The 22707-nt window shown below is 33.6% G+C and overlaps 5 protein-coding genes across 7 annotated transcripts in view; 2 read left to right on the forward strand and 3 right to left on the reverse strand.

Moving 5' to 3' along the window:
- Positions 1–5518, reverse strand: part of LOC6570275 (protein pangolin, isoforms A/H/I/S) — a 37486-nt gene extending 31968 nt beyond the window's left edge. The window contains exons 1-3 of the mRNA XM_043215852.1: positions 5437–5518; positions 3499–4002; positions 3270–3318 (exon numbers count right to left, since the gene is read on the reverse strand). Of these exons, the coding sequence (XP_043071787.1) occupies positions 3270–3318; positions 3499–3663 (214 nt within the window). The 5' untranslated portion in view covers positions 3664–4002; positions 5437–5518. The remainder of the gene's footprint in view (positions 1–3269; positions 3319–3498; positions 4003–5436) is intronic.
- Positions 5519–8836: 3318 nt separating this feature from the next.
- Positions 8837–9926, reverse strand: LOC6570337 (40S ribosomal protein S3a). Its single transcript, XM_001996477.3, has 2 exons — positions 9521–9926; positions 8837–9366 (listed from the first exon to the last, which is right to left on the reverse strand). Exons 1-2 carry the CDS (start codon positions 9859–9861, stop codon positions 8901–8903), a joined length of 807 nt encoding a protein of 268 aa, XP_001996513.1. The 5' UTR covers positions 9862–9926; the 3' UTR covers positions 8837–8900.
- A 672-nt stretch (positions 9927–10598) lies between these two features.
- Positions 10599–13533, forward strand: LOC6570336 (polycomb protein PHO). The gene is made up of 5 exons (XM_001996476.2): positions 10599–11330; positions 11463–12164; positions 12633–12942; positions 13010–13129; positions 13195–13533. Exons 1-5 carry the CDS (start codon positions 11183–11185, stop codon positions 13364–13366), a joined length of 1452 nt encoding a protein of 483 aa, XP_001996512.2. The 5' UTR covers positions 10599–11182; the 3' UTR covers positions 13367–13533.
- Positions 13464–16693, reverse strand: LOC6570335 (osmotic avoidance abnormal protein 3). The gene is made up of 7 exons (XM_001996475.3): positions 16591–16693; positions 15786–16010; positions 15104–15718; positions 14253–15043; positions 13984–14191; positions 13800–13923; positions 13464–13740 (listed from the first exon to the last, which is right to left on the reverse strand). Exons 1-7 carry the CDS (start codon positions 16660–16662, stop codon positions 13634–13636), a joined length of 2142 nt encoding a protein of 713 aa, XP_001996511.2. The 5' UTR covers positions 16663–16693; the 3' UTR covers positions 13464–13633.
- A 994-nt stretch (positions 16694–17687) lies between these two features.
- Positions 17688–22668, forward strand: LOC6570334 (glutamate receptor ionotropic, kainate 2). 3 transcript variants are annotated; one of them, XM_001996474.3, is made up of 14 exons: positions 17688–17917; positions 17984–18397; positions 18453–18628; positions 18931–18984; positions 19040–19204; positions 19259–19411; positions 19469–19672; positions 19738–19941; positions 20101–20205; positions 20328–20585; positions 20742–21236; positions 21503–21700; positions 21753–22143; positions 22303–22668. In XM_001996474.3, exons 1-14 carry the CDS (start codon positions 17743–17745, stop codon positions 22578–22580), a joined length of 3270 nt encoding a protein of 1089 aa, XP_001996510.2. In that variant the 5' UTR covers positions 17688–17742; the 3' UTR covers positions 22581–22668. The 3 variants fall into 3 exon arrangements, with proteins under 3 accessions (XP_001996510.2, XP_043071805.1, XP_032597928.1); XM_032742037.2 differs by lacking the exon at positions 20742–21236 and having other exon boundaries at positions 17690–17917; XM_043215870.1 differs by lacking the exon at positions 20742–21236 and having other exon boundaries at positions 17689–17917; positions 19040–19411.
- The last annotated feature ends 39 nt before the right edge of the window (positions 22669–22707 follow it).

Consider the following 22707-nt stretch of genomic DNA (forward strand, 5'->3'; position numbering starts at 1 on the left):
CAGTGGGCAAAGTAGTTTGAAATTGTCACGTAATTTAATAAGATGTTTTCAGGCAAGACGAATGCTGTTGCGTAAAGCAGCTGACATTTAATATATTATTAATTTGAATTATATTTATTTTTATATACATATCTAAAATACAATTTGCTGCAATTGTATTATATACAATTAAATTCCAATTCATGCTCATAATTCCAGTGTGCGACTTGCATTTGTATGTATTTTTGTGTGTAGGTGTGTGTTTATGTGAGTTTGGCCTCAACAAAACACATACTATTTGCGCTTGTATGTATGTTTTTATGTATTTGTGTATACATGAATAAAATGTTTTCAATGCTCACACACACACATGGGATTTCAGGGTCGTCGCGATTTAAAGTGCAAGGGATTATGCATATATAACAAATTATAAAGTTTTAAAATTTAATATACATAAATATTTAAAAGTGCTCATGTAATTTTATTTATATATCTTTTTGTATTAATTTTGGCGCCACACAAAAAGCAACCCTTCTCAAATAAGCCACTGGGCTGATTACGCCTCTTCTTCTTCTGCAGCTTCTTCTGCTTAACATTGTTTAGCAGAATTCTCCTGCAGAGTGTGGTCAAGGAACCAAAGGTAAAAAGCTCGTTAACTGTTTTGTTATGGGCTTTAAAAAAAACAGCAAAAACAAAAAAAAAATGTGTAGACGGCGGCGTCGGGTTGTTAACAAGTTATGCATGTCTGTCTGCCTGTCTAGCAGTCGCAATCGACGCTTGCTGCAAAGTGAGCACATACATATGTGTGTGTAGATATGTATTTATAAATGTACATATATAAGTTGGTACAAATGTACATAGGTGCAATTTATGTGCATGTGAACTGTGCTGTGCAATGTTAAGTATTGATCGTTGTATGCAGATGCTTAAAGCATGCTTATGTTAAGCATTACGTGCTTATGCACTGTTAATAAGAAAGTACAAATGTGAACTTTGCAGTGGTAAGTAGTGATCGCTTAAAATATTCTTATATTAAGCATTATGTATGTAATACATTTACTGTAAAATAACAGATTAAATGCCAGGTAAAGGGAAATAATTTCACACTTGTCACAATCGTCATTTTAGAAAATAAGCTGAATGTGAATTCAGTGTTATATTTGTGCACAAATCAATAATAAATATCCAAATTTTATGTTGGCAGTGGTTATTTCTGTTTAAACAATCAACTGCAAACACAAATTAAATTTAAAGCGCTTGCATACATACAAACATACATACATATGCATATGTAACGTGTGTGTGTGTTCGCTTTTTAATTTGGCTTGCAAGCAAACCGAAAATCATACATACAAACATGCACTAACACATGCATATACTGATAAAAACACATACATACATTTACTCGTTCTTTTCAAAAGAACAAACACACATACACACTGACATGCTCCGAATAAGCCGCGCTGACGGCGAAAAGAAAGCAAAATATAGCAAACAGAAAACAGAAAAAACAAGAAACAACAAGAAAACAAGAAATGAAGTAGCGTGTCGACGAGGCGATCTGCATCACCTTGTTAGCACCAACCATGGAACGAAAACGAACGCAACAAATACTAAAAAGCTAAAGCGACGCTGGCAGCAGCGCTGGAAGTAACCGAGGCAACAGCAGCAGCAGAGGCGTCGGCAGCAGCAGCCGGTTATTTATCCGCCCCAACAACAACTGTGGCTTCAAAATATAAGCACATGTTTGCCGCCTGTCTCATTTAAGTTTGTTTATAAAAACAGTGCATGACGAATGCGTTGCTCGTTCATGCTTGTATTATATATATATATATATATATATATATATTTATATATATATATATATATATATTTATTAGTTGTCAATGCTAAGCAATCAGCAGCTCTTCTTCTGCTTCTTTCAGGTTGCCTGCCTATAATCTTTTTGCTTAGTTCTAATTAGATTTGATAGTTTTTCTACACTAATTTCTCGCAAGCCGCAGTCGGTGGCAAATAATATGTACAGACTGCTGCCGATCAGCTTGCATTTAATTTTATCTATGCACAGTTCCCCACCGAATAACAATAAGAAATCAAGTAGCGATGGGCAGTGCAGCTTTTACTCGAAATGGTCAAAATAACAGTTATGTTTCTATGTTATTTATTTATATAAACACGATATTAAAGTGCTCCAGGGCGCTTTATACATGTCGTAGTATTGCCGGCAAATCATGGGGTACATCACCAAAGATATGACTGTACCTGATGATAGTAAGACCCATGTTAACCTATGGGGTGGTTGCATGGGGTGACAGGGTGCGGATGATCACCGTGAAGAAACAACTACAAAAATTGCAAATGGCATGCGTATGTATGACAGGAGGTATGCGCACCTGCCCAACAATTGCCCTTGGAGCCTTAATGGAGCTCACACCAGTCCACCATATCATAAGGCTCAAGCAGAAAGCCACGCTTTTCAGGATATCAGCAGAAGGAGTTGGGGGCAACCATATCCTAAGCCATAAAGATGCCCAACTCCTTTCAAACGAACTACCCCTACTTACGCAACCTAGGGACGAAATGGCAGCGGAATACATATTCGAGCGAAATTTCACAGTTCGTATGAGTAGTAAAAGGGAATGGACAACTCTGGATGAAGTCCATCCCATGAAACCGGCCTTGGAGTGGTGGGTCCTCGGGTATCTTACCATGAATCCCTGGGAACGCACACCAGCATATTTCAGGCTGAGGTAGGTGCGATAGGGAGATGTGCGGACATCAACATAGAACGTAACTATCGGAATACGGATATATCCATCCTATCCGATAGTCAAGCAGCATTGAAAGCTATAATGGGGACTAAGATAACATCCAAGGTAGTCCATGAAGTTCGTTCAAAGAGTCACCTGACAAAATTGGGTATATATAGTAGCGATCTCTGCAGGTTTTGTGAAAGAGGGGAGGAATCCTCGATGCACATCCTGGCAGAATGTGTCGCCTTAATTAGAAGAAGAAGCAGCATCCTAGGGGCGCATGTTTTGAATTGCAAGAACATAGTAGACCTCAACCCAACAAAGATCCTCACGTTCGTAAGGGAGTTGGGGCTGATGGAAGAGCTATAGACTCAGAAGGGGGGCACAATAGATCAAATAGGCCGCGGTGCAGCTTCCCCCCTAATAATAAATGTTATTTATTTCCATAAATATGTGTATGTATGTATGTGTGGGTGGGTGTATATAGATGTATAGATAAAAATAATATAAATATTAAAATAAATTAATGGCACTTACTGAATACGGGACTGTGATCCGGCCTCGTCACTGTTTTGCTGCCCTTTTCCTGTTAAAAAAATACATAAATAATAAATGTAATTTATTAAATTTAATATTCGATTACTATTAAATATACATAATTAATAAATTTAATTCAATTAAATTTAATATTCTATTAATATTATAATATATATAATTAATGAATGTAATTTAATAAAGAAATTAATTTTCAACAAGTATAATTTACCTCACTCTCTGTTAAATCGATAAGGCTTGATTTCTCTTCGACTAAAAGGTTCTCGGATGATATTTTCTCATCTTCGCGATCGCCTTCATCTTTGAATATCTTTACCTCGTCGGTGCTGCCTAAATCATCACCGGATGCACCATGACGCGAATGTGTATGAGGCATGTTTTAATACTCTTCCCACCACCACCAGCAGCAGCAGCCAGACACTTTCCAGTCACCTTCCAGGTTGTTTAGTAGTGCGAGCGAAATTTATTTTAATATTGCCTTCGGGAAGCTGTTGCTAAATGCTGCATAATATGACGTCATCATCAGCGTCATCATCACAACTACTATTCCGTATTTAAAGTGCTTCAGTTGGATTATAACCGGATTGACTAATTTGCCGGCCATATCGCTTCAAGCGCATTTACCGGCGGATTTACAAAATAAAAACAAACAAAAAACAGAAACAAATAATTCCTTAATGCGTCTTTACATTAAATTTCGTCCACATATGCACGCCTGTAAACAATAAAAAGATTTCCATTAATATTTGTGTCTTATACCACAACCTACAACATCTTATAAGTTATTAATTCTCTTATACTCTTATAATTATATTCTTATATTAATGTTCTGTATAAGCAATGCATTTTAAAAGTATATGACACACATAAACCGTCCTTTTAGTGACGCTTTTTCTTCTTCTTTCATAAGTTGTTTTGTGCTTGGTTATTTACCGCTGATCAAAAAAATTACATGTAATTAATATGTTAATGTATATATGGACTGTTAAACGGACAGAGCTATTACTGTCCTATTACCAAAAATAACCGATAATTGGTAACATTTGCCATTTCTTTAATGTTAATGGAGTAGACTTCCAATTGAATTGCTGTAATATGCATTCCCATTATGCAGATGTATATATAATTTGCTGAGCAGCGGCAAAAGCTCAGTTAGTTGTCCCCTGAAGAATAGTTCGAAATGTGCCTAAGACAATCAGCTGTGTGTTGTTTCTCAACTAAAAAAAAAAATTGTTTTAATCACTGCAGAAAAGCAAATATTTATACAGACAGAAATTTGTATTTATCAGTATCAGTTTCTATGCTAAACATATATAAGCATGTGTTTGTATGAATGTATTTTCGATGTCCTACTTGTCATCATTTTCGTTAAAAGTAAAAATGCACAAGGCCTTTTTGCGCCTTTGCCTGCGTCTTCGTCTTCGACTACGGCCAGTCGATAATGAAACGACTTCCTAGAACAATCTCATCACTGTTTGCATTTGTATTTGTGCATGTGTGTGTTTGTGTTATGTTTCTTCTTCTGCTGTCTGCTTTTAGTGTGTAGAGCCGAGGAGTCATGCGGATCCGAACGAAGCCGAGTCGAGCCCGAGACGCCGCCGCTGCTTCTGCTGTCACTGTCTCTTTCGAAGAGACAACGAAAGAATGGAAAACGACCATACACAAGCGCAATATCTGTAGGTATGTATTTGTAGTGTGTGCCTGTGTGTGCGTGTGCGCGTAGGGCTTATGCTGAAGTTTCGAACATTGCTTCGTCTATTTTCATACACACACATACATACAACAAACATACGCATGTACCTGATGAGGTGCGGGTCTCTGCGTATGTGTGTGTGCACAGCAGGGAATAAGGTTAACTATTAGTTCAAGGTAACAAGCGAACCCAAAACAACAACAACAACACTACTGCTAATGACACAACGAGTTTCTATTTAGAGACGTGATTGTAGGATAAAATATCAACAGGTAGACGAACAGAAAAAAAACAACTCAAAATCAAAGAGCAGAGAATATGAAAAATGATTTGTATTTTGTATTTTCAGCAAATAAACCCATACACACACACACGCTTATAAACAAACAGCATTGTGTGAATTCAAAGAATTACAATTTGGGCTAAGTATTTAGATACAATATATAAAAAACTTACGTTTTGAAAATTGTAATTGCCGTCGGTAACACAGATGCGTTTTTATTTGACTTTTAATTGGCACTCGTTGTATGTAGATTTATATTTAATTATTTAGATTTTTATCTATATTTTTTGTGTATGTTTCATATTCATTCGCATACACATATACACTAATACACTTGCACATTCATATGTAAATTGTTATATCTAAAACAATATTACATTTGATTTGTGGAACACACTTTTTTTATATTTATTTTTATTTCTGTTACACACAATTTTTATTTATTTTGATTTGATTTGAATTTATCGCACTTTTTTTTACTTGTTTTGTATTTTATTTTCTTTTTTGTCAACTTTTACTCGTCAAACGCACATGCCACCAATACATTGACAGAACCAAAGCATATATATATATAAACAGACACACACATATACATACACACAGACGCTACGATGACGACGATCCCGATCAAAAACGCCACACGTTACACACACATTGACACATACTCACGCGATACATTCATATGTGTGTATGCATAAGTATTTTCTGCTGTTTTACATGTGTGTACATTCACATTCACATACATTTATATACACACCAGTGTATATATATTTATATGTATCTTTATTTTGTCAAGAAGTAAAATTTCGTCGGCACGATCCTTCTTTCTTTCGTTACTTAATTCGTGCATATAATCAATTATTTACCTCATTTTGCATATAAATTTTAATTTTAAATTACCATTAAAGAGTTACGACTTTTTCTGTAGTAAGTGCAATTTTTGAAATGCGGTAAATTTAATATTAAAAAACGCTTGAAAATATCACACACAGCCAGCTCGCCAAACCTCGCGCAACAAAAACTGAGAAATTAACAGAGCGTCGAACGCTTCCGTAACACAACTGAAAGCTGTTAGGAATAACAGCTAGCGCTGTGTACATATTTCAAAACGGCACTGTTACTATGACAGACGAGTTGCTTCAGCTGTTAACAAGCAGTACTCGCTGCGGCACAGAAAACAGCTGATATTTGACAGTTGAAATATCGATCATTTCAACTTGCACAAGTTACTTGCTATCGATTATATCGCGTAAATCATAATGTTGTTAGCAGCCAAAACGAGCTGAAATTCATATTATCGATATTTAATTTGAAGCCGAAAATACTTTTACAAATTTTTCTGCCACGATACTTTCTAAAACAAAAATCTGGAAAAAAGCCAAACATTGTCCATGAATGTATGAAAGAGACCAAAAATTAATTATCAGTTGTTTTCTTGTATTTAAATATTTATTCATTTACTATATCGCAACAGGAATTGTTTTAATTGTTTAATATATAAGAAATAACTGCTGCTTTTAATTTTATTTGGGATGCAAACAGTTCATTTCAGCTTCCCAAATAAAGTATTCATTTTAAATAAAAAACTTATGGCTTAAATGCCATTTTAATTTCAGCAGATCCGGTTTTGTCATTTATGGTGTAAGTGATGGGGAATCCGTAGATAAATCATAATTCAAATTAAGCATTTTAATTAGTTTACCTTTTACCTACGGTAAATTTCCGCTAGAAATAAAATAGCCTCCTTCATGCTATAAAAGAGAAAATTATAAAAAAAGATAAATTAGCAGATTTTTTGTAAAGGAGCTTTTAATACTTTTTATAAATAATATCAGCAATTAATTAATTTGCGTTGGATTTGTAACAGTTCTCTTCATGGCTTATCGAAGCGAGCTGGGTAAGTTTGTCATCAGAATTTGTATTGGATTTAAAACAATTATAAAACAATATAAAACGAACCTTTCTTTCCACAATAAATGTTGTCGTTGCTAAAAAAAAATTGAAAATAATGCTCATTAAGATATTTCAAAGTAACTACAACTAACTTAAACAATCAATATGCTAATCAGTTCTACTATCTTAAACAAAATCGTTCACATGATTAATTCAAATACGATTGAATGTTCATCATTAATTTAATACAGTTTTTTAATAGTTATTTATTTTTACTTACTTTTTTAACAAGCAAATCACAATAAATTTCCAGAAACCAGAAGTTTCCAACTGCAAGCAAACGAAAATAAATATAAAGATAACTTATATATATAAATTGATAAATAGTAAACATTTAAAATTTTAATTCAGTAGTTGGATTTGTCATTTATTGCACAAATGATGGGGAATCCGTAGATAAATCATCATATTTAATATTCATATTCATATTTCTTAAATATTTATTAAAAACTTACTTTTAAATGTAGAAAATATTTTTCGCGTCATGCCACACACTGTAATTCAAAAAGTGTATAAAGCGCAATTAGCAGGTTTTATTTTATTTATTTATTAATTATTTAAAATTCAATATCAGCAATTAATTAGTTTGCGTTGGATTTGGAACAGTTCTCTTCATGATAAATCAAAGCGAGCTGGGTAAGTTTGTCATCATTATAAAATAGTTTCAATTTAAAAAAATTAAACTAACAAACCTTTTTTTTCCAATGTAGAGCGAGCATATGTACAAAAGAAGGTATATATCTGAAAAAATAGAGAAGATTGATTTAAATATTGTAGAAAAAGTGAAACTACAAAAAAATGAATTTAAGCTCAGTTGCAAAGGTGACAAGTTTCATCAGAGTGAATTTTCAAGAGTAGCAAATAAATAAAAAATCATCAGTAGAACTAAAATAAACATTTAAAAATATAAACAACTCACCATTTGCAGATTTAATTTACTTATATTCAATTTGTGTGCAATTCTGTAAAAAAAAAAAAAATAGAAAAACAGTTCTAAATTTAATAACCATTGTCAATAAATAAAAATATTTAATTCAAATAGAGATTCATCAGTTACAAAGGTGAAAAGTTTCATCAATTTAGTTATTCAAGAGTAGCAAATAAAAGATCATCAGTAAATGTATATAATAATAAATAAATATATAAAAAGACAGCTTACCATTTTTGGAAGAAAATGAAGAATGATGAATGAATTGCTGCAAAAATAATTAAAAACACTTGAATTAATAATAAATAAAGTTAGATAAAAGATGGAAGATCAAAATTGCTGTATCGCTTTCAGCTTAATTTTAGATTCTCATCAATTAATTATACAGAGACGAAAAATAATTTTAAAAAACATCATGTTCAAAAATAAATATGTGAAATTAATAAATAAACATTTTAAACTCACCCATTTTTAAAAGGCCGTCAAATTTTAGAAAAGTCTGATAAAATAAAAGAAAAATAGACGGAAAATAAATAAGATCATGTTATAAATAAATCATAAATTAATTAAATATCAAAAATAATTAGTTTTACACTCACCTTTCCAAAAGGCCGTCAAATTTTAGAGGAAATGCCTGAAAAGAAATAATAAAAAGAAACCCGAAAAAATGCCCAATAATTGTAAACAAAATATAATTTTTTTTTTTTAATTGTTTGACATTTTGAAATGGGAATTCAAAGTGTATAATTTAGTTATTTAAACGGCCTCCTGGACAGGTGGCTCATAGCCCTCGGGGCGATCGATGACGGCACCCTCGGCGGAGACGACGGCTTCTGTGGTTTTGCCACCGCCATCGTTATGAAGTTCGAGCAATTTGGAGACATCGAAGCGGGGCTTCTTGAGCACCTTTACCTTGCGAATGTAGACATCGTGCAGCGGATAAATGCGCTGACAACTCTTCTCAATGTCCTTGGCAATCGAGTCCAAGGCCAGCTTATTGACCAGCTGCTTCAAATCGACTCCGCTCACCTCGTTCGTAATAATGTCAGTCATGCGGGCGCGAATCTTGCGCACCTGCGACTGCTGAGCGTAGCACGTTTTACGCTGCGACTGTTGATCCTTCGATGTGAATCCGATGCAGAATATACGCAACAAATAACCGTCGCTTGTTTTGGCCTCGACAATGGCCTCGATGAGTGTTTGCCACTTCTTAACCATCGACCTGTGTTTGCAGAATGGAAAATGTTAATGTAAATGGTAACAGAAGTCATGCACAAGTTTGTCTTTCGGATGTTTAATTATATATATTTTTTTTTATTATTTTATTATACACTGCCATACACACATATATTTAAATACTCTACACACACACATACCTGTATTTATCGGTGGTCAAATCCATGCCATGAAAATTGCACAGCACATTGCGATCCTGCACATCTTCGGCAATCAGGCGGAACTTGCGGAACGAGCGCTCGGGATCGATGTCTTTCTGCAAATCAGCCAGCGAAACTTCAAAAACGCGACCTTTCAAATAGTCGGACGCAATGCGTTGGCCCTGCGTACGATTCACGAGGGTTTTGCCAATTTGGCGTGTTTGGAACATGTTTGGTGCCTTGACATCGTACCAATCCTTGCGCGAGAAGGGATCGATCACCTTCTTTTTGCCACCTTTCTTGCCGCCTTTGGAGAGACCCTTATTCTTGCCGACCGCCATGGTGAACGCCTGAACCGGAAAAGGTAGTCACGTTGGCACAACTGTCAAAAGATGGCAGCCAGCAAACAGTGTTGTTAGTTGTCCAAAAAAGACATGCTACACTTTGCGATTTATAATTAATACAAAAACGTAATTGGAACTTTGGGAGAAATGAAACAGCTTAGATACATATAATTTTAATATGTGATTTAAAAATTGTTTATGAATGAATATGAATATGAAATTAATCGAAATAACCATATTTTATAATCAAATGCTGTTTTGCTACAGTTTTTAGTTTATTTTAATGTAATAAAACAAATATTATAATAAATGAATTATTTCAAATTAATGAAATTATCAAGATTCTACAATTTGTGATAGTTTTTATTATTTTAAATTAGTAAACCAATTAACATTACATTTAGATTAATCACTTACAGCTCCTATATATAATTTTTGTTGTGTAGCTCAATAAATGTAGAACTTTGTATTTAAATAATTAAATAAATGTTGTCAACGTTTTACATCACAAAACTACAATAAACAAAGCATTAAATTCCTTAGTTAACATTTAATATTTAATGTTAATAATAATAATAAATCTCTAATAATTGATTAAAGCAGTTTCGTTTGTCATAACGTCGCAATTGTTCCATTAAGCAAATAAACAACCAGCTTATCAGCACTGTTTTTGTGAAATTTGTGTTGATAAAAGAGCGTGGTATTTTACGGCGTTAAAACTCTGGTCACACCGTCAGTTATTCATCGCATCCATTTTTGTTCGCTTAGTTACTTTTAAATTATTTTCGCGATCGAAATAAAGTTCACAATTGTTTGTCTTCTCAACACAAATATTTTACAATATATTATTATGTTAATCGGCTCCCAACAAGGCATAAGCAAAGCTACTTTTAAAAACCCTGCCAAAGGACAAACACATACACAGACGGACACCATAACAGAGCATCGTATTTTTCTGTGGAGTGTTTTGCATGAATTTGGCTGGCATTTTTGTCTCGTATGAAAATATCTGCAACTGGATGGACCACATTTAATTAACTTCTCTTGATCTCGCCAAATGCAAAAATGTACAAATTTAGCAAATTAATCTAAGAAACGAGCCATAACAACAACCATTAATAAATGTAAGCGAAACGCTTCAAGCAAAACGAATAAGCGCATAACATATGTAAATAACATAAACACATATATATGCATGTGTATGTGTAGCGAACAACGCTCAGGAAACGCTGCAAGCATTGCGAATAAGCGCTTTACATATGTAAATAACATAATCAGTAAACTGTAAGGAGAACATATGTAAATATAACATATGTAAATGCACTGTACAATTGATGTAAACCAGCCTGTAATGGATCCAACTAATTTTGCCTATGAACATTATGGTATATTAGTTCAAAACGATGACGATGATATTTCAAAGGCCGATGAACTAAACACATTAAATGTACAGCATTTAAATGATGGTAAGTAGACAGAAACGTATGTTTTTTATGGAGTTAAATAACCGCTTAAACTTATTTCAATTCATCGTTTTTGATAAAAATCTCAACAAAAAAAAATGTTAATTGAATTTAATTAATTGATTCATTATTTAGCACTCATTTGTAGCAGTCAAAGAAAGCAAAACGAATCCTCGAAAAGAACCGAAGAAGACGACGAAGATTTGGTCAACTGCATGCAACAGTTGCAACAACAACAGCAACAACAAAAGGTGGAAATTAAAGACGTTGATATAATGGATCGAAAGAGTGGCAAATGTCGACGCTGGGAACAGAAACTCGTTCAAATCAAGACAATGGAGGGGGAATTTAGTGTCACAATGTGGGCATCTGGGACATCAGATGATGAATATTCTGGTTCCGAGCAAAATGCTGATGAAATTGATTATTTAAATGCTGCCGCAGAACAAACAGATATACGAAAAACAGAGACAGTATTAAATCAACAGCAACAGCAGCAACAATTGCTATTCCAGCAGGAGCAATTTCTTCAATTACAACCCCATTTGGTACTGCCTTTAACTGGCACAACTCTAGCAACAGCAACAACAACATCAGCAACAGATAAATGCAATAATCGACAGCAACAATCGAAGCGAAATTCAACAACACCTTCGTCAACGTTTGCTGTAATTTCGTCGCAGGATTGTCAACTAATTAGCAGTGATTCCAGCGGAATTCTTCCAATCGGAAATCAATCCATATTAAGCAACGATAATGATTGTGATCTGATCAATCAGCATAATGAGACGACTAATTCTGGAACAACACTCTCAAACTATAGCATAGTGCGTTCAGGTAAGTCATAGCTTAGTTGTAATTATGAAATATTAAGTATTAGTTATTGTGATGAGCAGAATTCATTTCTCTTAATCAGTTTACTATTAAATATTCCTTGCTAAAATTTAAAATTCAATTTAATTTTAAACTATAAAAAATATTTAAAAGATTTTGTGCGTTTTTTTATGATACTGATTTGAAAAAAGTCCTAAAATTGATTTAATTTAATTCAAATTTTTTTTGGTAGAAATTTTATAACTATTTCTTATTTCTTTTTTAATTGAAGTTACTTTTAAATCTTATTTATCAATTTAACTGAATAAATTTGTATTTGTATACTTCTTGACTTTAGTTGACATTAACTAAATTAATAAATAAAAAAGAAATTATTGTACTATATTTTCAACTCTCGATATATATATATACTTGAAATAAACAGATAAATATTAAATTATTGTATTATATTAATTTATTTATTAATTTTAGCTACAGACTCGGCTGAAAATGGAGCTGCTGCTGTTGCTGCTGGGGATGTCTCAGATTTCTCTCAGTACAGCAATGATAAGAAGATCGCCTGTCCGCACAAGGGTTGTCACAAATACTTTCGGGATTCGTCCGCAATGCGCAAACATTTGCATACACACGGGCCGCGGGTGCACGTTTGTGCCGAATGTGGCAAGGCATTTGTGGAGAGCTCCAAGTTGAAGAGGCATCAACTGGTTCACACGGGCGAAAAACCATTTCAGTGTACCTTCGAAGGCTGCGGCAAACGCTTCTCTCTTGACTTTAACTTAAGGTATAAATCATATATATAATATATATATTTATATAAATATATATATATGTTATCTGTTTCTCTGTAGAACACATGTCAGAATCCACACGGGAGATCGTCCTTTTGTTTGTCCTTTCGATGCCTGCAATAAGAAATTTGCACAGTCCACTAACTTAAAATCACACATTTTAACCCATGCCAAGGCCAAGTAAGCAAATATAAATATATATATATCTATATGTATAATATATATACAAATTTTGTTTTTTGCAGGCGAAATACGGGCACTCCGCGCCATAATAATTGTCTCAACAACTCAGAGCCTCTGAGTCCCGGCGATAGTTCTAGAAATTTAATTAAAGTCGAATTGCGTGATACAAATAATACTACCACGATTTCAGATAATACCCATGCCGCCGCCTCGTTTGTAATGTATGCCGATTAACATCCTTATTCATTAGGAGTACTACATTTAAGTATAATATTATTAATAATTATAATAGGTACATAGTGTTTGTATATATTAAGGTAAACTATCTGTGTAGGTTAGTTAAGACACGTTTATTTTCTCAAAAGATGATTACTATTAAATAGAATACAAATTTATATAAACATTTTTGCATTTTTCCGACTGCTGTTCCTTTCATTATTTTTAGATCTTTAAAATGTATATAGCACTTATATTTGAATCTTTAATTTTTACAGTTTTATTTTATAGGGTGTTTATTTGATGATTTGTTCTAGGTAAATCATATTTATAGGTTGTATTCAGTTGATTCTCATTAATAGGCAGCGGCGTATTTTTGCGTAATGCGAAATCTGTAAAGAAATTGAAATCTATATATATATCAATTAGATTCCATATCTTATATATTTACCTCCCATGTAGACTTGCGAGCTTTTAGTTCGTTGCAGTAACTGATCATTTAACTTACGATTTGGTCGAAAGTAATTTTTTAATATATTTGACTTGTAAGATTCGGGTGATTCCTCAGTTATTAACTAAAAAATAATAAAATCATTAAATTAAATTAGATTCGCAAGAATAATAATAATACTTACTGTACTATCTTCCGATTCTGTATAACCTATATCTTTTCCATTGCGTGCCTCCAAGTCCAAATTTTTGTGTTCGATAAAGTTGATTTTTTGAAAAGCTACTCTCAGATCCGCTGGTGGTAATTTGATATTATTTTCTATATCATTGGGTAGCTTCCACGACTTAATATCATCATTCCACAAAGAGTTTTCCATAAGTTTCTCTGGATTCCTAATGAAAGAAGTTTGAATTAAAATATTGAGCATATTTATACGATTATTATTATATTTACCAATTTTTGCCATTTTTGCGTAAAATTGGTTGCGCTTTAAGAAGGAGTAATTGATAAAACTTAAGATTACGACCCAAATGCCTAATTTCATCCAAATAATCCTCCCTATCCAATTGGAACTCTGAATTGAGATCAGCAACTTCTCGTTCCAACATTTTGATTTTCTGGCTGGATATTTTAATTCGTTCATTTTTGCTATTGATCTCCTGTTGAATGCTGGCATAATGTCCCTGCAACAAATCCCGATCTTCGCTCTGCATGCGGCTCAGGGCATGGGCAATGGCACTTAGATGACGTTGTGCCTCCAATTTGCGCATTCTGTGCCGCTCTCGCAGCTGTATATCGTTGACTCTTTCCCCACCAATGAGTGCATGTTTTATTAAATCGATGCGTTTGCGTGCATGCAACTGAAAATCGTCATCTCTCTCCTTAATCTCATCTCTTTCCACTCCTTCCTCTCCTTGCTCCCTTTCGGTTTCTTTGTCGTTTATTTCGTCCTGCATTTGTTGTCGCATCTTGGCCTTTTCCTCCTCCAGCCATAATTTCTTGTTTCTATCGTTGAGTAAAATATTCTCCTGTTGATTCTCATCTAGCATGCGTTTCAGGCTCATAATCTCCTCCTGATATTGTCGCAGCTGTGCATCCTTGGGATCCTCGTTGATGGTGGGTATATTTGATATACTCTTCGCCCGGCAGGCATATCGTAGAGTGGATAAAGTCTCATCGTAGCTGTTATCGGCTGGCGATACACAGGATACCATTAGAGTTTTTGTATTGCCACCCAGGGAATCCTAAATATTTATTTAAATTTAATTTATAATATATATTTTATGTAAATAGATTATTAATACCTGTAGTAGTCTAGTTAGTTTTGAGTCTCTGTATGGTATATGCTTTGATTTGCCATCCACCAATGCTGAGATTACATTTCCCAGCGCCGATAGGGATAAATTAATTTTTGTTGCCTCTTTTAATCTCTCACCAAAAGCGCCCGTTTTACACTGTCTCTCGGAGCCCGCCAGATCGACAAGGTTTAATTTTCCTCTACGTATACCCCCAATTATTGGATTTGTTCCTGGCGAGCACGTTTCTTGAATCTGTTCCAAACTTATGGTGAATATTGTATGAGATCTCGAGCTCTTATCATTCATTAAGGTGGCAGCTGTGACCCGATTTTTATTACCAATATTTAGCCAATTATAACAATCCGTTGCACTCATCACTGCTTGAGTGGTTAATGTTGGAACCATGACTCCCAAGCCTGGCACATCTTTAAGTGGATGGTTTTTAATGCTTGTCGGATTATTAGCACTCAACAGATCCCTTATACTCTCATTGTAAATCTCCAAGTAGCTGACCAATGCCAAATATCTTACACTTGTTGCCATCGAAATGGTTTCAAATATATGATCAAAGCAACGCTGAATAATACCATTGTTTTCAACAGCCCCGGAATATCCGTCACCCTTTTTTGAAATTGGAAATTTATTAATGATATGTTATATACATATTTTTAATCAATTAATTACCTACCTGCATTGTGTGTGTTTTGCCGCATCCAGTTTGGCCATAGGCAAAAATGGTGCCATTATAGCCCTCCAAGGTACTTTCGACCAACGAATAACACATATCATTATAGATTGTTTCCGTCTTTGAGTGTCCATCGTAAACGCTATCGAATGTAAATGATTTTCTTGGTGCACTACGCGCCGAGGGATTTAACACAGAGACAACGTAGTCACCAATTTCCACAATGCTCTGGGAATTAAAAAAATATAAATTATATATGGAATTAAATATAAAAGGTACATGAATAAAGTTGTTTTTTTGAGGAGGGTAATCGATAATGAAGAGCAGCTTAATTTATCGGAAATAATAAGACTAAATATTTTCAAACTTATTAATTTTATTAATTTATTATTATTTATTTATTTAAAAAAAAAACATTCATTTCTTTATCATTATTGTTATTATTTTACAAACTTGTGTTGTGTGTTGTGTTGTAAACTTAACTGATTTATTTTATTTATTTTTATTTGTTTTATTTATTATTTATTATTTATTTATTCACTTACTAGTAATTTTCTTTCGATTAATTTCTCTGATGTATCATACGTAGGCAAATGTTCACAAACACAAGGTTTATACAATTAACTTATTTATTTGTATTTATTTATTTGTATTTATTTATTATTATTTATTCATTCAAAAAGCAAATTTTTTTTAGAATAATTTCGCTGATATTTATTAATATATATTTATTTATTTAATTTACTTCATTCATTAATTTATTTTTATTTATTTATTAATTATTATTTATTTACTTAAAAACACATACATTACACTTGCTGCCGATTTCCTTTAGATTCATGGGACGACAACGCACAATGACTTTAACATTTTCGCCCATTTTTTCCCCTAATATTGTTGACCGTGTTTTGCAATGCGATAATGTGGAAAGCACATTTTATACTAGCTGGCCGTGTTGAGCAATCAATGACCTGAACTTGAACCAATATTCAAACGTGGTACTTACCAAACATCTATACTTTATACACACACATTCAGACAAAACATGCAAGTATAATAGTTGTAATTATACTCTGTTGTTGTGTTACAGTAAAAGAGTATATTGTTCGAACTGATCATGTTTTCAACTTTGAAGGGCCTACATTCATTGTTTTTGTAAATCGTTCTGACAAGGTTATGGCATTTTGAAATTTTACTGTTCGCAAATTAGGACAACAGAGTTTCTGTGTTACCTCTTTTGTGTGAGGCAGCTGTTGCTGCTGACAGAGTATCATGTGGCAGCTCGGTTGTCACGGTATCACATAGTGACATAGTTGGCATAGACTTTTAACAGCTGTCCTCAGATAGAAATGTTTTCAGCTGTTACTGCTCTGTTTAGGTGTATTACATGGTTGGCAACTATATTGTTAGAGTATCACGTAGTGTCAGTGTCCACTACATCGCTTTTATTTATTTTCATGTGTGGTTGAATGCATAATAATTACAAGGTCATATATATGTATGTGGGTACGTATGTAAGTACAATTAATTGTATTGTTTAGTTTTCCTTCGATAATCGATCAACTTTAATACATAAGCACAAAAATCTGTAGTTAAACATTGCACGAGGCTCTTTAAATAATGCAATATTCATAATTATATGACACTTATAATTTGGTATAAGAGTGCATGTAGTGTAATGAACTCAAATTTTACCGTTGCTTCAGTGGCTGAGCTTTCAAGCATGCGCTTTGCTTAGTGAGCACTGAAGGCTTTTTAAAGCCATATGAAAGCTTGCCCAATAAAATAAAATGTGAAACAATTTACAGTTTTGTGGTTGCTTAAATCCAATTTGCACACTTAATAATATATACTGAAATAATATATATATTATATATATTGGAGATTTCATATTATATTATATATGGAAATGGCGTAAGACAGTTTGAAATTAAGTTTTCAGAGTGAAACAGATGAAAATATGCAAGATGGTTATACCAAATGCTTAGCTAATATTAATGGACAGCATAGATCTACCTTAATGAGAGGGGAGCCCCTTAATTTGAACGCATCCTACGGGATCTACTATATGATATATATTGTTTTGCTATCAATGCTTTTGGTTGCCAATGCACTGCCACCAGTAATACGAGTTGGTAAGTAAATTATTTATATATTATGATAATATTATATTATATATTTATTTTTTATATTTTATTTAGGAGCTGTTTTTACAGAGGACGAACGTGAGGGTGGCATTGAGTCGGCCTTTAAATATGCCATTTATCGCATCAACAAGGAGAAATCTCTGCTGCCCCACACTCAACTTGTCTATGATATTGAATATGTGCCCCGAGATGATTCATTCAGAACCACCAAAAAAGTCTGTCGTCAGTTGGAGGATGGTGTCCAAGCCATCTTTGGACCCACAGATCCACTGCTCGCAGCCCATGTTCAATCGATTTGTGAAGCCTTTGATATTCCGCACATAGAAGTTCGAATTGATTTGGAAATGAGTGTCAAGGAGTTTTCCATCAATTTGCATCCGTCCCAAAACATTATGAATTTGGCGTATAGGGACTTGATGATGTATCTCAACTGGACAAAAGTTGCAATTATTTACGAAGAAGACTATGGTAACTATTTCCTAAATTTACATTACTCTACTAACAGTCTAAAATGGCTTTCCAGGACTTTTCAAACAGCAGGACCTGATTCACTCATCGGCGGAGATGAGAACTGAAATGTATATAAGGCAAGCAAATCCGGAGACTTATCGACAAGTTTTACGCGCAATTCGCCAAAAGGAAATTTACAAAATCATTGTTGACACAAATCCAACAAATATCAAAGCATTTTTTCGATCTGTACGCAAAATGCATAAATTATTATTTGTATATTATATATATATATATGTAATTACTTATTCGTATATATGTATGTATGCATCTGTGATCTAAGAAACATATTTATTAATATTAATAAATAATTAACAGCTGCTAAAACCATTTTTAATACCCGATCCATTGATCGCTTCATTTTCTTTCTTAAATCATCTACATTTTATTTGCAATATTATTCTTATTATTAGATGCATACATATTTATAAGCCACATATATATATAGATAATATGAGAAAGTTTATACATATTTCGGTATGGTATTTCAGATTCTACAGCTGCAAATGAATGATCATCGCTATCATTATATGTTTACAACATTCGTAAGTAAATGGATAGTCATTATAAGGATATGAGTTCTATAAATTAAGTTCATAGGATCTGGAGACGTATGATCTTGAGGACTTTCGCTATAACAGCGTAAATATCACCGCTTTTCGTCTGGTTGATGTCGGCAGTAAACGTTACCAGGAAGTTATAGATCAGATGCAAAAGCTGCAGCACAGCGGTCTAGATATTATCAATGGCATACCCTACATACAGGTTAGCTTCAGAATCTTCTTCTACAATATATCTGTATTTATAATACTATTTCAGACGGAATCGGCCCTGATGTTTGATTCGGTTTATGCATTTGCCTATGGCCTAAAACATTTGGATAGCAGTCATACTTTGTCTTTCAAGAATCTTTCCTGCAACTCCGATCAAGTCTGGAGCGATGGACTCTCACTATATAATTATATCAATTCGGTAGGATATAAAAAAAATCTTTGTTTATTTGTAATTATTTATATTTTTGCTATTTAGGCCACCGTTGATGGCATGACTGGCAGGGTTAATTTTATGGAGGGGCGACGCAATAAATTCAAAATTGATATACTCAAATTGAAGCAAGAAATAATACAAAAAGTTGGCTATTGGCAACCAGATATGGGTGTTAATATATCAGATCCCACAGCATTCTACGACTCGAATATTGCAAATATAACACTGGTCGTCATGACTCGAGAGGTTTGTTTAAATAGTTTCATAAATACATACGTATATATATCTACATATATATTGGGTATTTTTAGGAACGGCCGTATGTAATGGTTAAGGAGGACACTAACCTAACAGGAAATGCCAGATTTGAGGGCTTCTGCATTGATCTCTTAAAGGCCATCGCACAGCAGGTGGGATTTCAATATAAAATTGAATTGGTGCCAGATAATATGTATGGGGTTTATATACCGGAAACCAATTCCTGGAATGGCATCGTACAGGAGCTAATGGAAAGGGCGAGTATTTTATTTATATATATATTATATATAGTAATTTCTGTTTTTTATTTTGTGAACTACATTAAATAAGAATTGTAATTAAATTTAGTAATCTCTGTTAATAATTTCTGGTTTTTAGCTGAACTAAATTAATTAATAGTAGCTTTGAAATTTCAGCGCGCAGATTTGGCTGTGGCCTCAATGACCATAAATTATGCGAGGGAAAGTGTTATTGATTTTACAAAACCATTTATGAATCTCGGAATTGGCATACTCTTCAAGGTAAATAAGTTCAGCTCTTAATTGCTATGTAAATACCCATATATATATATATATTTATATATATGAATATCAGTTAATTTAGATGGAAGTATTTAAAATGTGTGTCGCCTGTAATCGTTTAGGTACCGACAAGTCAACCCACACGACTGTTTTCCTTTATGAACCCATTGGCAATCGAGATATGGCTTTATGTGCTAGCTGCTTATATCCTAGTATCGTTCGCACTATTTGTGATGGCTCGTTTCTCGCCGTACGAATGGAAAAATCCACATCCCTGTTACAAGGAAACCGATATCGTTGAGAATCAGTTTTCTATTTCCAACAGTTTTTGGTTTATAACGGGCACATTCTTACGACAAGGATCCGGTCTAAATCCAAAGGTAAGTTCAGCTACTGAGATTTCTGTGAATAATAAGGTTCGTATTTAAATTTAAATAGAGTATTGTGTATCTATTTTCCACATGGCTAAATTATGCATTTATTCATTTTTTTTTTTTTTATGCTTTTATTATTATGAGTTTTGTATTATTTTTCAGATCTCAGATCGTGCTCAAACGAAGTTTTTCTCTTTTATGAATCCGCTTGCGATCGAAATATGGTTATATATAGCATTTGGCTACATTCTAGTCTCGATCTGTATCTGGATTGTGGCCCGATTATCTCCAGTCGAATGGGTTCGTTCCAAACCAGCCTGTTCCATGGCCTGCGATCATATGTTGCATAAAATACGAAAAGCCAATTATATATACGATCAATTGGAACTGAAGTCGTTAACGAGTGCTAATGAAAAATTAAATAATGATTATAAAGATAATGCTGATACTGATCTTGTGGATTGCCTGACAAAAACAACAAGAAAACAGCCAGTTTTTCCTGCCGACAAGCATAATGATAATACCGATAACTATAACGATAACGATTTCGAGGACACTTTGGAGCTGGTTAACGTCCAAAATGATTTTACACTGAAAAATAGTTTCTGGTTTGCAATTGGCGCCCTAATGCAGCAGGGAGCCGATTTATATCCTAGGGTATTCATTTATTTAATTTCTATTTCTATTTATTTATTCAATGTCAACAAAAAAAATAGAAAAAGTACAAACATTATTTGAATTGAATTGAAATTAATATTTTAAATTAAATCCCAATTAATTAGTAATATGTATTCCATAAAATATTAAGTAATTCAGCGAAAGCCAAGGGAAATTGGTTGGCACAATAAAGATATATATATTTATAAATATATATTTCTACTGATTTATATTTAAATCAAATTCTTTTCTCATTAAATTTTTAGGCCACTTCTACGCGAATCGTTGGCGGCTGCTGGTTTTTCTTTTGTCTGATTATAATCTCATCATATACAGCTAATTTAGCTGCATTTCTAACTGTGGAGCGTATGATAACCCCGATTGAAAGTGCGTCCGATCTGGCAGATCAAACGGAAATATCCTATGGCACCTTGGAGGGTGGTTCGACAATGACTTTTTTTAGGGTGAAGATTTGTGGAAAATAATTTTAGACATTATTAATATTATTTATCGCAGGATTCCAAGATTGGTATATATCAAAAGATGTGGCGTTATATGGAGAACCGTAAGTCGTCTGTATTTGTGAAGACCTACGAAGACGGCATTAAACGTGTTATGGAGGGAAATTATGCCTTCCTAATGGAATCTACTATGTTGGATTATGCTGTTCAGCGGGATTGTAATTTAACACAAATTGGTGGTTTGCTGGACTCCAAGGGTTATGGTATTGCAACACCAAAAGGTTCGCCATGGCGCGATAAAATATCATTAGCAATATTGGAGCTGCAAGAAAAAGGCATAATTCAGATATTGTACGACAAATGGTGGAAAAATACGGGAGATGTGTGTAACAGAGATGACAAAAGCAAAGAATCAAAAGCCAATGCGTTGGGTGTGGAAAATATCGGTAAGTTATCGATATCTAAAAATATATATATACATATATATAATACTTAATATAATTAATTTATATCTTGTCTTTTGTTATCGATAGCTTAAAAATGTATTTATTTATATTCATATATATTTAATAGTTAATTTGATTAAATTATATCTTTTATTTTAGGTGGCGTATTCGTTGTTCTACTTTGCGGCCTGGCGCTGGCTGTTGTTGTGGCCATTTTTGAGTTTTGTTGGAATTCCAAGAAGAACTTGCACACCGACAATCAATCCTTGTGCTCGGAAATGGCCGAGGAGCTGCGCTTCGCGATGCACTGCCAGGGTTCCAAGTCCAAGCAGAGACCAGCCATAAAACGGGATTGCTTAAAATGTGCTCCTGGGTCCACCTATGTCCCCGTTACAACAATGCCAAATTTGGGCGTTCATTACAACTATTTTAATTGAGAACGTTGATTTTGGAGAACGCTTCTAAATTCTAGTTAATGATATATACATAACATCATATACATAATATATGTCTAACTGGCTTAACAGAATCAATTATTTTTGTATTGGATCTTTCAAAAATAAA

This window comes from Drosophila grimshawi, unplaced genomic scaffold (assembly GCF_018153295.1).
Source record: "Drosophila grimshawi isolate 15287-2541.00 unplaced genomic scaffold, ASM1815329v1 contig_80, whole genome shotgun sequence".
Lineage (NCBI taxonomy): Eukaryota > Metazoa > Arthropoda > Insecta > Diptera > Drosophilidae > Drosophila > Drosophila grimshawi.

Coding starts and splice junctions, on each gene's coding strand:
- LOC6570334 (XM_001996474.3), top strand. CDS start 17,743: ATGCAAGATGGTTATACCAAATGCTTAGCTAATATTAATGGACAGCAT. Junction 18,398..18,452: donor TATTTACGAAGAAGACTATG/GTAACTATTTCC, acceptor ATGGCTTTCCAG/GACTTTTCAAACAGCAGGAC. Junction 21,701..21,752: donor CGACAATGACTTTTTTTAGG/GTGAAGATTTGT, acceptor TATTTATCGCAG/GATTCCAAGATTGGTATATA.
- LOC6570336 (XM_001996476.2), top strand. CDS start 11,183: ATGCACTGTACAATTGATGTAAACCAGCCTGTAATGGATCCAACTAAT. Junction 11,331..11,462: donor TGTACAGCATTTAAATGATG/GTAAGTAGACAG, acceptor TTCATTATTTAG/CACTCATTTGTAGCAGTCAA. Junction 12,943..13,009: donor TCTCTTGACTTTAACTTAAG/GTATAAATCATA, acceptor GTTTCTCTGTAG/AACACATGTCAGAATCCACA.
- LOC6570337 (XM_001996477.3), bottom strand. CDS start 9,861: ATGGCGGTCGGCAAGAATAAGGGTCTCTCCAAAGGCGGCAAGAAAGGT. Junction 9,367..9,520: donor TTGACCACCGATAAATACAG/GTATGTGTGTGT, acceptor CTGCAAACACAG/GTCGATGGTTAAGAAGTGGC.
- LOC6570335 (XM_001996475.3), bottom strand. CDS start 16,662: ATGGGCGAAAATGTTAAAGTCATTGTGCGTTGTCGTCCCATGAATCTA. Junction 15,719..15,785: donor GCAAAACACACACAATGCAG/GTAGGTAATTAA, acceptor ATTTCAAAAAAG/GGTGACGGATATTCCGGGGC. Junction 14,192..14,252: donor CGCAAAAATGGCAAAAATTG/GTAAATATAATA, acceptor TTCTTTCATTAG/GAATCCAGAGAAACTTATGG.